This window comes from Numenius arquata, chromosome 11 (assembly GCF_964106895.1).
Source record: "Numenius arquata chromosome 11, bNumArq3.hap1.1, whole genome shotgun sequence".
Taxonomy (NCBI): Eukaryota; Metazoa; Chordata; class Aves; order Charadriiformes; family Scolopacidae; genus Numenius; species Numenius arquata.
Genome location: NC_133586.1, coordinates 17,373,279 through 17,388,134, shown reverse-complemented (window position 1 = coordinate 17,388,134; position 14,856 = coordinate 17,373,279). Strand labels below are relative to the sequence as shown.

Below are 14,856 nucleotides of genomic sequence, written 5' to 3'. Positions count from 1 at the left end.
CAGCAGGATGGCAGCCCCAGCAGACAGCCAGCTCATGGTCCCCAGTCTCTTCTGCACAAGGCTTTACTGGGAGGACTCTCCCCACAGACCTCCTTTGCTACAGCCGGCCTCCTGCACACTCCTTCTCTCACACCCGCTGCACTGTCCGCGGGCCCCAGTTCCCGGCTGCCGGCGGCTGCAGGGCCCGCCCCTGCCCGGGGGAGTCACCTCCTCCGGGAACGGGCACCGGGCCGCAGCGCCCGCCCCTGCCCAGGGGAGCCGCCTCCTCCCAGGATGAGCACCGGGCCGCAGCGCCCGCCCGCCCGAGACAGGGCTCACCCGGCCCCTCGGCGCGACACAGCCACTGCCGGTGCCGGTGCCTCCCAGCGAGACGCCCCGCTGGCGCCTGCCCCGCTAACGCAGCCGCCGGCTGTTGCCGCGCCGAAGGGCTCCCGGCTCAGGCAGCCGGGGGACGGGGGCGGCGGCCGCTGCCGCGGTGACGGCGGAGGGCGGCCTCTCCCCCCGCCGCCAGGCCCCGCCTGCCTGCGGCCGGGCTGGGAGCGAGCAGCGGGGCGGAGAGATGGCGGCCTCCTTGGGGCGCGCGGCGGCCGGTAACGGGGGGGCCGGGCGGGGAGAGCGGGCGGGCGGCGGGGGGTCTCGGCCCGGGGCGGCGGAGGACCAGCGTCACCCCCGGCCCCGCGGCGTGCGGGGCCGCGCGGGACCGTGCCGCCCCTCCCGCCGCGGGGTGCGGGAGCGGGCCCGGGCTCTCCGTGAGAACCGTACGGGCCACGGCGACACAGAACCGTGGTTATAAATAAAAACAAGGGGATCTGACCCAGACGGCAGGTATATTAACAACTGACGTTAACCGGCTGAGAATGAACTTTCGCAGCAAACTTAATACTTGTGGCACAAGGAGCAGCTTGTCTTTTTAAGGGACAAGTTGGAGGTGAAATGCAAAATCATTTGCCGTTCATTATAATTACCTAGACCATTCACTCTCTTAATAGTAAGTAAGGGCAGGCTAAACTCTCCGTACCTGAGCCACGCTCTTTTACTTGGTAGCCGTGGCCTGCAGGGGAAACGTGAATGCGAGACTCGGTGCTGTCAGTGATGCATCAGTGGGATGTGGGGATGAAAACATCTCTGTGTAATTGCACTTTGAGGTGAGGAGGAAACCAGAACTGCAGCAAAGTGAGACTCTGTTTCTCGGATCTCTGGAGCCCATGTGATTCCCTAAAGCCACCCCTGGCACAGAGCAGAGCAGCACCAGGCATGACCTCAGCCTCGTCAGCTGGCAGGGCTTCCCAGATGCCAATGCCACCTTGAAACTGCTGGGACACAAGAACGGCCAGACTGTGCCCTTCCTCCACCTGGTCGAGAGAGCTAACACACAATCCCCATGTGCCAGACTCCCCAATGGAGACAGTGTCCTCTCCACGCTTGGCAGCTGTCCTCACCCTGAGATGTTTGGGAGTGGAGCAGTGCCTGGTGACACAGTGGTTCTTACTGCGACCCACACTTGTATAACCACCCCATAGAGAACATGACTGAATTCAGCTGGATTTGGCTTACGTTTGGTTACTTAGTCATGTAGGTCAATGAACATTGCCCGTCAGAAGGAGCACTGAGCCTATAAATAAAACATTTGAAGCATGAGGATCTCATTTTATGGGGTACTTCAGACTTGTTACTTGATGTTCATAATCTGCTCTGTTATAGAACGTAAGCCTTGGTACAACTGTACATCTTCAAACTCTAATATGCATAATACCAATAAATCAGTCAACCATTAATAGAATAAAACCCAAATAGATAAATTTAAAATTACTCTTCAAATGAGGCTGAAGAAGGTGACACACATTCTGCAGTATCGCTGAGGATGCCAGCAATCGTATATGAGACCAGGTCCAAAGGACAAAATGTCTAGAGAAATTCAGATTCGGTTGTCGGTGTTTGAAAAATTAGGTCTTAAAAAAGCCAGTAGGGGCGAATGCTCTCTGTATCAGGAGAGTCAACTGCATGTGTGCATTTGGTCGGCATATGCAAGTTTTTCAAGCAGGACAAATACTTGGATAGATGCTTTAGTCACAGTGTCCATTGGCTTCAAAAGAAGCAGAGAAAGTAATTTATTTTAACATTGGAGAAGGTTAAGAATTACTTGAATAATTCTGTAAGTCAGTGGAGAAATGCTTTTATGGTTGAAGGATTTAGCCACAACACTTAATAGGACTAGTTTTGTGATGTATGCATAAATATAACTGTTACATTTCTGAAACATGAAAGCAATGGGTTTTCAGTCTAAAGCGTGCTGAAAAGCTTTCTTTTTCACTGCAGGGTCATCTTTTGATTATTGGATTAGAAGAAAAAGACTAGAATTTTAAGTAACTAATCTATATAGTTACTAACCTATATAATGCAAGAAAAATACAAATGCTTTTCGTTTAATCTCAGTCAATTGATACTGGTAATTATGGGTTTAAAATTAAAGCTCCATATCCATATGACTAGAGCTAGGACAAATTCACAAGACTTTATTCTATGAAGTAAAAAAAAAAAAATCAAACCCCAAACTTGCTGAAGAGTCCTCTGCCCCTACATACTCATAGGAAAAATATATCAACTTCTATCACCCAATCCATTAAGTGAGAGGAAGAAATGGAGAGATGCAGAAATAATATTGTCGTATGAGTGGGCATTTAAGTATCTTTGACTTTACAAGAATCCTAGGAATATACTTCACTTTTTCAATCTATAACCTTTCCAGGAAACACCACAAAAATAAAATTTTTCTTGGGTAGAACCCAACAGAAATAGCATTTTCTATTCTTTTTGCTATTGCTTCAGTAATAGCTGAGTAACAGTCTGTGTCTCCACTTAATGTCAATTTACTTGAAAATAGACAAAATAGAAATTAAATTACAATAATCATGTAGTCGTATGCCCTGTGTGAAGTACAATGAGAATTATAGATGGGAGATGTCAAAAAGAATAGGAAAAATCCTAGCCTTTTCCACCAGTAACGATTGCTTGAATAATCTACATTAGTAGTATTTCTACTGAGCTGTGGTCTGTTAATATTTGGAAGAAGGAATGAAACAATAAAAGGCTCTAGGAAACATAACGAACGAGATAGTAAGTGGTCCTTATCTTTCAAAGGAATTTTGGTGAATACTGACCTCCTCTAAGTGGAGAAGTATCTCTTGCTTCAGCAAGAATTGAATCAGGTCTTAAGAAATTATGGTAGGAAAGAGAGCTACTTAGGAAGAGGTAGCAGAAAGACAGAAGGTGGACAGAAAAGGCTCTATGGCAGGTGTTTCGTTTTGTTTTTTAATTTTTTAATGCATTATTTACTCTGGCGACCTGGTCAAACTCTAGTCCAGTTAATTATCCATGCCTCTAATTATGCCAACTAGATACTACACATTTCTTATTTTGTGCATTATAAAGCATTGCATAGTATTGTTTCCTCAGGCAGTTGCTTTGTTCACCCCTGCTACAGCTGCATTTAGATGGCAAGTCTGTCTACAAAATAGTTTCAGCATAGACATTTGAAAAACAAAAATTTTTCTTCTGTATAGAAGTTGCTAGGGAATTTTTTTAATGTGCAAAAAGTTGCAAAGTACTTCGAAATATTGAGTTGCTCTACTACGCAAGCCTAAAGGTAACAGGTGAAAAAGAATTGTCCAGAACCTCTGGCTGTGATGAAGGAGATGACAGGATGTACTGTCTGAAAGGCTGGCAAGAAATACTGCAGGGCAGTTACTTGCACAACTGGACAAGTTTCTGGAAATTACAAATGTAGGATGTTGACTTAGTATTATCAAATGATTCTGAACAAACTTGCTTTGTGTCACTAAGTCTTTGGAAATATATACGTTGCATGTTGTCATTTTAAGTCTCAAATACACACAAGCTGTTCTTCTGTCACAACACAATGCTCAGAAAGGCCTAGTTTTAAGGACTGCATCAGTTGTCTTTGTGAAGAAAAATTAACTGATAGCTGTAGAGTCTTGAATTCCTGTGAAATGGTAGTTCTCAGTTTCATACAGTGAAGCCAGCCGATTAATTACAGCTACTACTAACCTTACAGAGTACAGAGAGTCTGAAAAAGTGCAAGCCAGGCCATCCTCAGTGTATTGCAAAGCATCCAGAATCTCAGTGCATCCTTGGCACAATCTCTTAGCGAAATAGCTAATTCATATTTGTGAATTTAAAGCTAAGAATGTCTCAAAGACTTCCAAAATGCTAAGATGCCTGTAGCTTGGCCTTGAGGCACTGAGAACTCTGACATGGCCTAAAGCAAACTGGCATGAAATTAAAATGCAGCTTTTATGAATATATCCTTTCATCTAATTCTGATGCTAGAAACAACTGATATGATCACAATTTCTCCCCCACCCCCAACCTCTCCAGATTCTAGTACTCTGACAGATTAATTTTTAATATAATTCGTTTGTAAGTAGCCTCATTTTATATCTTTTTTTGTTACTTTTTAAAAACAAAACAAACCAAAACAAGCAACCCTAGAACTATTTGTGAGCAACACAGCAACTTGACACAGATAATGCAAAGTTCAGTACTGCCTTGTCAGAGCAGTCAGTGAAGAGTTCCAAAGCAGTTTTTCATGGCAGAGAGTTTCTCCATGACTCCATCTTTTTGCCTACATATTAGTCCTTATCTTTGTGCCATATGGCCATCCAATATTTTTTATAATTACTCTTTTGATTTATGATGAGCCAAATCATATTCTTGGTCTTTTGTAAGACACACAGAAGTCAGTGGCACTAGGCATTAAAAAAGCTATTATGATTTTGACCTTTTGAAGATAATCTCCTAAATTGTTATTGGTCAGGTGGACATGATGTTGTTCACAGTACTTAGAACTGAAACATTTGCAAGCATTTTGAAACAGATCAGTGAAACAAAGGGTAAGACCTGTATAGCATGTGAAAAGTAAGAAGGGAAAATTACTTCATCATTGGAGAAAGAGAGAATAAGAAATCAAACTAAGGAGATTTTAGGATTCCTTAAGCCTCAGATGCAACATGGCATTTCGTTCCTTGCTGCAATTAGTTCTGACAGCTGAGAGCTCAAGTCTTTATCTTTTGGATCTTGCAGTATCAGTTCTGTCCGAGGTTTTGTTTTGTTTTTCTTGTTTGTTGTTATAATTTCTAGAGGCATGGGGCATATCCCCATTTCTTTCTCTATTTTGTAAGAAGCTCAGAAAAATTCAGAAGTCACTTTTAAGTATATTATACAGTTGACTGTTACATTTTGCCAGGTATTCTTCTTTCTAACATGCATATGTAAGCGTTTACACCAAATTAGTGTTTGGGGGGGGTTATATATACTTCTGAATAATTGCATAGTCTCTGACTCTGACAGACTCAGCTGTTAGTACTACAGAATTAATTCTTTCCTTGGTCTCAGTCTACCTTCAGCTTTGCACACTGGTGTGCTTATGACATAGGAGTTAAAAGGCCTCATTGAAAGGGGAAAGAGCAGATATTGATACTTTCTCAAAAGCATTATATCAGTGCTATTCACTTTTTTCAGGGCTTCTTACGAGATTCCAGACTTCAGCCCCCACTATACGAACTCTGTCGTCATCAAATTCCGTCTCTCAAAACATTCCAAGCTCTTTGTGGAAACTGGGCCGACTTAATCACGTAGCAATTGCAGTACCTGATTTGGAGAAAGCTCAGTCCTTGTATAAAGATGTGTTAGGAGCACAAGTGAGCGAGACTGTTGCTCTTCCCGAACATGGTGTCTACACTGTTTTTGTGGAGCTGGGAAATACCAAGCTGGAACTTCTACATCCTTTAGGAGAGAAAAGTCCCATTGCAAGCTTTCTGCAAAAAAACAAGACCGGAGGAATGCATCATATCTGCATCGAGGTACTTTAGCACAATGTGTCATATAAGATATAGATATTAAAGTATATGCATAATGTTTCCACAGGTTTGACCTGTGTTCAAGAACAAATATCTAAGGTTGTTATATTTGTGAAAATTTATATTGCATAAGAAGAAGTCTTAAGTTGCCTTTTTTCTGTTTTGGAAATCACAGTTCAGTTTCATGAGTTATGTGAACATTTTTTCCTCTTTTATGCTATAAAGATTAAATTGGGGAAGGGAGGGTTAAGTATCCAGCGTGGAAGGTGGACAAGCCCAAAGGCTTGTGAAGCGTGTTTGACGTTGTCAACTTCCTGACGTAGAAAGGACATACACTGGAAAAACATGAATTTGTAAGTTTAAGCTCAAGCATGGTTTAAATTTTCAGAAGTTTCTTCCTGTTTGATATCTAGTTGATAATTGTATATAGAAGTCAAAGAAGACTGTCAATCATACTTACCAAACAGCAGTAAAGTCTCCAGAGTTTCTTCTGTCCTGTTCTTCCTTGTCTATCAAATAGAGATTGATCTGGAAGTACACAAGATATAAAGGTGCTGGGTCAAGTATTCATCTTATTTAGTATACTCATGCTTTAGTGTAGATGTTTGATGCAAAATTTCATGCTGCAGCCTATGGCCTATATTTTTAATATTTTACAGATCTGAGTATTGCAAACTTCATTATTTCTTGCAAAGTGTAATAATAAAAAAGTAATGGGATTACTGTCATGAGTAAAAATTGTTTTCAGGATACAACATAAAGCCCAGTGTTTGCAGTTGTATGGTTTCATTGAGAATTGAGAACTTTTGCATATGCACAGGCATTGCAATTTTTCTTACATTAAGTTTGCCTATTTGCAGATGTTCAAGAATAAGAAAATTAATTCTGTTTAAATTGACACTGAATTGTATTCACTGAATTTCACTGAATTTTTAGAGTTGGAAGGGATCATAAAGATCATCTAGTCCAACTCCCCTGCCGAAGCAGGATTGCCCAGAGCATGTCAGAGCATGTTACTCAGGTATTCCTAGGCAGTTCTTCTATAGAAATGTGAAAGACCTCAGCTGAATTTAGGAAATGGGGGGGGCAGAAGAAAGAACGGATTTGCAGTAAGACTGAAAAAACCCTCCAGCCCTCTAAAACCAATTGTTCTTACTTATAGGTACAAGAGAAAGAAGTTGTAGGCATTTCTCAGCAAAAAGAGCTCAAAGCTCCCAAGGGTTTCAAGTATATATAATCCCTTTTAAGATGTTTCAAGAAATATTTGTTACCACCTGAAATTATTCTATGTAGATCTCCATTTTGTATGAGAGATGATCTTGTTGCAGATAAACTAAACATGTTTGTCAAGAGAAGTCATACTGTTAATTATGAAAATTGAGGAGAATGGAACATGCTAATTATACCATGTTGGACAATGTAGAAGTGTTGTGTTAAAAAAGAAAATTTATACCTGTATACAGTATGTCAAGCAAGCCAGGAGTCATAATCTAGCAGTTAATTTCCATTAACCAGGTGAGCTAGTGCTACTTGCAGCCAGATTTTCCTAAATGAAGTCTTGTAACTCACTAATGGATTCTCTACACAAAAGAAAAAGAAAATTAAGAAAAAGATTGTCCTAAGTCCCTCATATTTGTCTTCACGTAAAAACAAATGCAAGATTATAGACTAATTTACATGGAGAAGAAAAGCAATCCATTGTTGACCTGCTGTTTAAGTGGAACTGAAAACAGATTTGGTCACTACCATAGTCAATCAAAAAGATATTAACGTCACTCCTCCAATTTTACATTTTCCTCAGAATGGAAAATCTTACAACTTCAAAGATATATTGTCTTCTAAAGTTGAGCAAAAATAGTTTTCAGAAAAACTATATATGAAAGAACATCAGTGTAAATTGATTGTTCATTTGAAATTTAAAAAATATTTTATAGAAATATCTTTCTATGAACAACTTTATTACAAAAAGCGGAACTGCAAAAATTCATTCCATACTGGAGAAGCAGCCTGACAAGTTTATCCAAATGCTTTTCATTACTTCCTTACGTCTTATTATTCAAAGGAAAATTCTTGACAGATGTTTTGATAGGAAATTTATTTCAGACGAAGTAAGCATTTTAAGAAGAAATTAAATTATTCCTGAGCAGCTCTAACTGAATTTAATATCTGCAATGAAAAGCATACTGGACACTTGGTCGAATAAGAGAGAAATCCGAGCCTGATACTCTCCTACCACAGGTGCACCCACAGGCTTTCCACTGGTCACTCTCCCTCCTTCCTTGGGGATGCAGTAATTCATTCCAGCTGAGCCCAGACACAGTTCCTCCTCTGGCCATCTCTGCAGGACAGGAGCAGCAGCTGCCGTGGCTCTTCTGCTTGGGGAAATGTGTGCTGTTTTATTTTAGATAAAACTTGACAGTCGTTTCTTTTATTTTTATTTTTTTTAGCAGACTGGTAGTCATGTGTAGGAAGAACTGCAGCGAGTTTAGAATTTTCACGAAAAAACCTGCTGCATATGAGTAGGAATTAACTGATGTCTGTTCCTCTGAATTAAAGATAGGTATTTCCTTCTTCCCTACAATGGCATCATGCAAGTTTATTTACCAAATTATATCCAGACACCTCAGTCTTGAAAAACAGCAATGCTATTATTTTAATTCTAGGTCTTACTGATTATTGACTATTAGATTTGATAAAATGATGCTAATTTTATAATTTCAAAGAATGAGTGCATTTAAGGTTTGGGAAAATTCAAATTTCATCTAATGACATGACATCAGACTTAAGATCACATTATACAGCATAGACATGTTTTTGTTAATTACGTATTTCTGCAGGAAACTGTACTGAAATATTATGTTAAAGGCTATTATTATAATTAAGTTCAATAGGAAAACCAGTTCATATTCTGGGTATGTTTCTGATAATTCCAAGGTTTTTCTTAGGAAACTTTATGAAGCTTAACCTACTCAGGAAGAGGATATATAAATCTAAAAGGGACTTTCCTTTTACCTTCTGCTCATTGCCCTCCCTTTTCACCAGCATCTAATGAGTCATCAATTAGACAGGGAGGCATTCCTCTTTAGTTATTGATAGTTTGAAAGCAATGTGATCTTCTTAGTAATAGTAATGCAGAGTTTAGATTATTTATGGAGTCCTTACAAAGTAACAACAACAACAAAAAAATCAATGGGCTTTGTGGATGAGTGATTTTTGTTTAACAATTTCTTAAATATAGCATTTTCTATTTAAACAATATTTTATAAAATCTTTAAATAGCAAATGCAAACTTCTGTAGGATTTTTATTTTTAAGACTAAATGTTTTATAATTTATTTTCAGAATTCTATTAGAATTTAGAAATAACATTTTAGTAAGGAATTATATTATTTCTCCTAAATGTAGAATCTGCATAATACAGTGTAATATGTTAATTTGTGTGAACTGTATTTTTCTTTTATAAGGTTGATGACATAAAAGCTGCTATGACAGAACTGAAGAAAAAAAAGATACGAATATTGAGCGAAGAGCCAAAAATAGGCGCACATGGCAAACCCGTGATTTTTCTTCACCCTAAAGATTGCCACGGAGTCCTTGTGGAACTTGAGGAAGCTTGAGCTGTAATATTCATAAGTAAAACAATAGATTAGTTGTGAAGTTACTGAGCTGGTGCTGGGAATATTGATGTGGTATTCAGTCTTTACAAGTTCACTGTACTTCCTGTGGATTAAGTACAGCTTTTGACTACTGAAATAGTGCTACAGGTCTAGGGTTGCTTTCTTTTTTTGTTGTTGTTGATCTGATTTTCAGAATTAGTATGTTGACATTTCTTGAATTCTTTGTGATTCTAAAGACAAATCATGAGCCAAGTTACAAATAGTAATTTGTGTTCGTTGCCTTATGTTTGCAGCATGGTTTTACCTCTGTAACCACAGAAACTGTACAGTTTCTAGGTCATCCCACATTATTTTGTTCTGTATTTCAGAGCAGAGACCCACTTCTCAGTGACAACAATATAGCTTAGATATTCCCCTTAGAAATAAAGGAAAAAGGAACATTGTATTTTCTGTTTTCACCATTCACCATCTGTGCTTCACACTGATTGATTGGTTCATACAGTAAAAAAATTCTTATGTTATTGTATAGGTGTCTGCCATCAGTAAATAAGTTTTCCTTGGCATAACAATTACTGCCAAGGAAGTTATCATGCATAAATCATCATTTAGTTGTTTTATGAACTCTATGGATATGAAGGCAATGAGAGAAGAATACCTGAAATGTATTTCAGACTGTAATGTACTTGTCAAATTTTAGTTTTTTCAGGTATTGAATATTTTTTTCAAGCTTTATCCATGGGAAGACATCCAGGAGAGACCTGAACAAATAGCGATTAATCTTTTTCACTTACTTTATAAATATTGCTTTCCTATGCAAACACACTTTTGACACATCAGCTGTAGAAATTCAAGACTTGCTGTTTTTCTTTCTAGTTTTCTTAATCCCTAAAAGTAATTTTTTTCCCAGCTAAACCACAATCTGAATTTTCTATTTTCCTACATCTCTGCATATACAGTGAATAGTTTCAGCTTGATATGAAGTAAGTTCATTTTAGTCTAGGAGAATTTTTACTTAATGGAAATGGGATTATTTGTGTTCTGTATCATGTTTGCTACAACAAAATACAAGCATAATGTTGACCTGAGATTTAAAGACTTTGGTCTTTAAGGAGATTGGTGCTTTCTCATGAATTTTACTTCTGAAAAAAAACCTGCAACACCATTCATTTTTTTTTTTAAACAAGATAGTTATGTATTCAAAATAAATACTCCTTCTGTCATATTTTAAAGAAAATATGGTCTTCTGCAGGGTTCCTGCATTTCATCAAATTACTGTTTAGAGGGTAGTTTGTGATATAAATTCTAAAATGTTTGAATTTAGGAATCATAAGGCTCATGATGGAGAAGCAGGATGATTTGATATATTCCTGAAATGTGATTCTGCTATTCTAGGAGAGATTCTATTAGCAAAGCTGCTTTTGTCTATCTGTTCTTTCAAAGATGGGGAGGCATCTTTTCTGCAAAACTAGCATAGGAATGCCAAGACTAGAAGCCTTGCTTGTTACATGTCAAGATAATTGAACAGATGTCTTTGAACCTAATACTCTTAGTTTGGTGCAACAGAAAACAGAGCAGGCTTCTCTAGGTTCATACTCCATTTCTTTGTCCTGTCTGAAGGAGATGGTATTTTGTGTATGACATCTAGCAATACACTCAGAGCAGTAGCATGATATAGTACTAGGTAATGGAGATTTTGAATAAACAATACTTACTCCGCTTGCCTCATTGTACTCTCCATCTTATTAGCAGAAAGAGGCTTGTAATGCTTTTAGCTAGGAACCAGTAATTTTCCTGACTGACTGCAGTGGGGTTGCCTAGCACTAAGTCAGCTGGTGTATTTTGTTCATCAAAACTAAGTCATACTCTTTTCTCATTCACAGTTTATACATTTCATCTGATTCCTCCTAAGGTGGAAGTCAAGATATTAATAAAAAACCACAAGAACAAAAAAGAGGGCTTAGGTCTGTAAAATCAGCTACTGCCCAAAACTGGGGCATGCTTATTACAAGCTCTTACCATTTGGTAGGATCAGACTCCCTTACTTGTCTGGGTACGTGCTACAAGATACGAGAATTTTCACCTCTGGAGCTCTAGACTTGGAAGGGATAGGCAAGAGAGCTGCACAGCTGAAGAATCTGAAGACAGCTAAGATGCACTGAGAGAATTTTCCTGTTCATACACCTAACTCCCATAGACCCATAGTGGGAACAGGATCATCCCCTATACTTGTAACAAAGCTCTAAGCCTTCACCTTAAACAAGAGAGCCTTCACAAGTCATACTTTGTTCTGACTTTCTAAAGGTTTGGGGGGCTGGTGTTAGATATACGAGCCTTACCCTTTGCTACTGCCATGGTTATAAAGGGGGAATAACATCAAGAAAATCAGTGGAAATTCAAGGATGAAAACTGAAGCAAGAGAGAACTGTGATTTATTTTGCCCAGTGGAGGGACACTTAGTGATATAACCCTGTTGCACCAGTACACAACTTCTGGAAAGAACAACACCAATTCAAATTAACTGGAGCCTGATCAGCTCGGAAGGGAATTAGGCTTTGACAATGGGTATTTGGGCTTTTTTTTTCCAAAAGGTACAGTGAAACCTTCTTTTCTGATAATGTCAAGCTTTTCAGAAGATGAAGTGTTAATATTTATTCAGTAAATTTTGTCACACTTGGGTCATTTGTCAAATGCAAGTTCCCTGTTCCAGTCTCTCCATGTGCCTTTTCTCCCCTCTGAGCTCAAACATGTTCCTATTTTATGCTGCCTAAGGCAGACAAGACACTTTTTTCTGGACTCCATTAACATTATTCAGGCAGCTAAAGGGCTCATAATTAAATGATGCAAAATATCTTTTTTTGACTTCCTCTACGGAACCCTCAAGTCTCTCCTAGGTGGGAGGAGGAGAACAGGCTGCAGAATGAATCCCATTCTGTATGATGAGACAAACCTAGAATCAAACTCAAAAAGATAAAAAAGAACTAACTACATGCCTTTTAAAAGCTAACCTTACAGTTTTGCAAATCTGCAAAAACTCTGGTCCCGTTATGCTTATACTGCAATTAATTCACCTGAATTTTAAAAAAACCAAAACAACAAAACCAACACGGGGTATTTCATTCTGAATTCAATTGCTTTCATTATTACCATATTTACCCAATTTATCACAAGTTTTGGAAGAACGTACTCTATCATGACGTCATAGCTACAGTGCTTAATACAGTTACCACAGCCCAAAAATTTAGAAAGCTGTGAATGAATTACAAGAAGAACTGAAGATGGCATTGCTTCTGCCGATGACTTCCTGAGTGGATAATATTTCTGTTTTTAACACTGAGACTAGAGTTTACTTTCTTAATGCACATGCAGAAGCCCTTGGATTTGGACTTTATTGCTAAGATAGGTGAATGGAAGATGGTGTGACCAAGGAAGTCTCATAGAAAGACCACGAAACATGGAGATATTTATAATATCTAGTTGAGGTACTTACAGGTGCTCTGAATCATTTCCTTGGTGCTTTTTTTGATTCTTTCCTTGCAAGAAATTCTTCCTGTAGTGATCTGTCTTGGGTTTGTTGGACTCAAGAACCCCTAATTAAGAGAAAAAGTTAATTTTTTCAATAAACACTCAATTCTTTTACCAAAACAGTTGTCATGTTGGCCAAAGTATTGGACTGCGACATAGAAGAAACCCCTAAAATGGTAGCCCTGGAGCTTCTCATAAGGATGCTGGGTGGCACTAGACACAGAAAGGTAATCAACAGTTTAAACTTGGAACGCTGAATCACGTAAGATTAATATGGAAACAGAAACCAACAGCAATGTATAAATTAATGGGCCCAATGGTGACGTTTTAAAATAGAAGACCTCACCTTCTTAGAAATGCAAAATCTGTCACCTTTGATAAGCGTTTTCAAAGCAGCCAGAACATTTTATGAAATGTAAATTTATTTTATTGTGAAGGAGGGAGGTTTACCTCCCGGGATAGTATAATTCTTAAATATCTATAAAATGATGTCATCTATCTAGTTTCATGTTAATTTGCACTGTCTTACCTATTGTTAAACAGCATTGTTAACTGCAAATTTATAGCAGAGATTCAGAAGAGAGGAAGAGTTCTCTCAAACATTTTAAAGTAAGGATACATTTTGAAGCACTTCATGACTTTTCTAGGTGTAATCTAAAGTGATCTTTTAACTGTTATGCTTTGTTAACATAAAAATAACAAATACTAACTAAAATCTTCAAGAAAATAGATCTTTAATGAAGATTTTTACTTATTTTTAACATTGCATTTTTTTCAGTAATAAAGATAGGTTTAAACCATGATTTAAAAAAAAAAAGTTCTGAAGTAACTAGTAACTGTGGGTACTCTGAAGGCATGTGACGATGCACAGTTTGCATTAAATAGGGGGAATATCCTGCTTGTGCGTCTGTGGCTGGCTTGTATGGAAAAGATTATTTCCAGAAATTGAAGAGTAGCAGAGAGGTGCATTATTGGACTGATTTTATGCACCTTATTTTTACCTTCCATTATGGTATGTAATTTTCTATAATAACCTTCTGTCTCAGCCACTGTCTCCAAAATGAGGTGGAGGGAGAACATTTGTTAGGAACTTAAATTTAGAAAGTTAAAAAATATATCCCACTCCCTTTGGGACTGCTGCAGTCTTTGAGAGGTCAGTTGTAGTACAATCCTTGCAATTGCAGTGACTTCAAAAAGAAAACACGTACCTGCCCTATCAAGCTGGGAATACTGCTTTTGGTATATTGATTGAGAAAGTGAAAACTTCCTGATACACATTAGGCTATTTCATCAAGTTAGCAATTTTGAGAATAATATGTTTAAAACATTATTTGCCAAAAGTTTGAACAACCCATCTACAGATTATATAACTTCCTGTAGTTCTGTGTAAAACATACATGCATTACAGTTTATGTCATGTTTGAGTTCTCATTAGCTTCAAAAGAGAACCAAAATCAGTCAAGTAATTAGGATATCGAAAGGAACAGATGAGAAAAGTCACCATAGAAAACCGTGATAGAAAATAGCCTCTTAGTAGCAAATGGCTATTCTGTAGTTAGTGAATCTTAACAGAAGGATTAACAACTAAACAATAAACAAGGATAAAAAGGCCACAAAATGGTGTTTCCATGAAGGGCCTTTGCATGTCCATGGAATTTGTCTTGGTGCTAAGCAAGTGGTATAGCTACCTTAGGGCAAACAAAAGCACACCAAGTTGGATATGCAGCTATTAGAGTTAACATTGATACCTAGCTGACTGGAATGCAATATAATTACATTAAGACAGCTTTTCACTTCAGCTATCATGAGAAAGATTACTTTTTACACTCACAAATAGCTTTA

General features: G+C 38.4%; 1 protein-coding gene across 2 annotated transcripts; it reads left to right on the top strand.

The window, feature by feature from the left end:
* The first annotated feature begins 530 nt into the window (after nucleotides 1-530).
* MCEE (methylmalonyl-CoA epimerase) lies at nucleotides 531-13,130 on the top strand. 2 transcript variants are annotated; one of them, XM_074156610.1, is made up of 3 exons: nucleotides 531-590; nucleotides 5,539-5,879; nucleotides 9,340-13,130. In XM_074156610.1, exons 1-3 carry the CDS (start codon nucleotides 560-562, stop codon nucleotides 9,490-9,492), a joined length of 525 nt encoding a protein of 174 aa, XP_074012711.1. In that variant the 5' UTR covers nucleotides 531-559; the 3' UTR covers nucleotides 9,493-13,130. The 2 variants fall into 2 exon arrangements, with proteins under 2 accessions (XP_074012711.1, XP_074012710.1); XM_074156609.1 differs by having other exon boundaries at nucleotides 560-623; nucleotides 9,340-13,124.
* Nucleotides 13,131-14,856: the final 1,726 nt, after the last annotated feature.

Bases quoted from the DNA above. Each gene is read 5' to 3' on its own strand.
- MCEE (XM_074156609.1), top strand. From the start codon at position 560: ATGGCGGCCTCCTTGGGGCGCGCGGCGGCCGGTAACGGGGGGGCCGGG. The intron at 624-5,538 runs GCGGCGGGGGGT...CACTTTTTTCAG, and splicing joins CGGGCGGGGAGAGCGGGCGG to GGCTTCTTACGAGATTCCAG. The intron at 5,880-9,339 runs GTACTTTAGCAC...TTCTTTTATAAG, and splicing joins TGCATCATATCTGCATCGAG to GTTGATGACATAAAAGCTGC.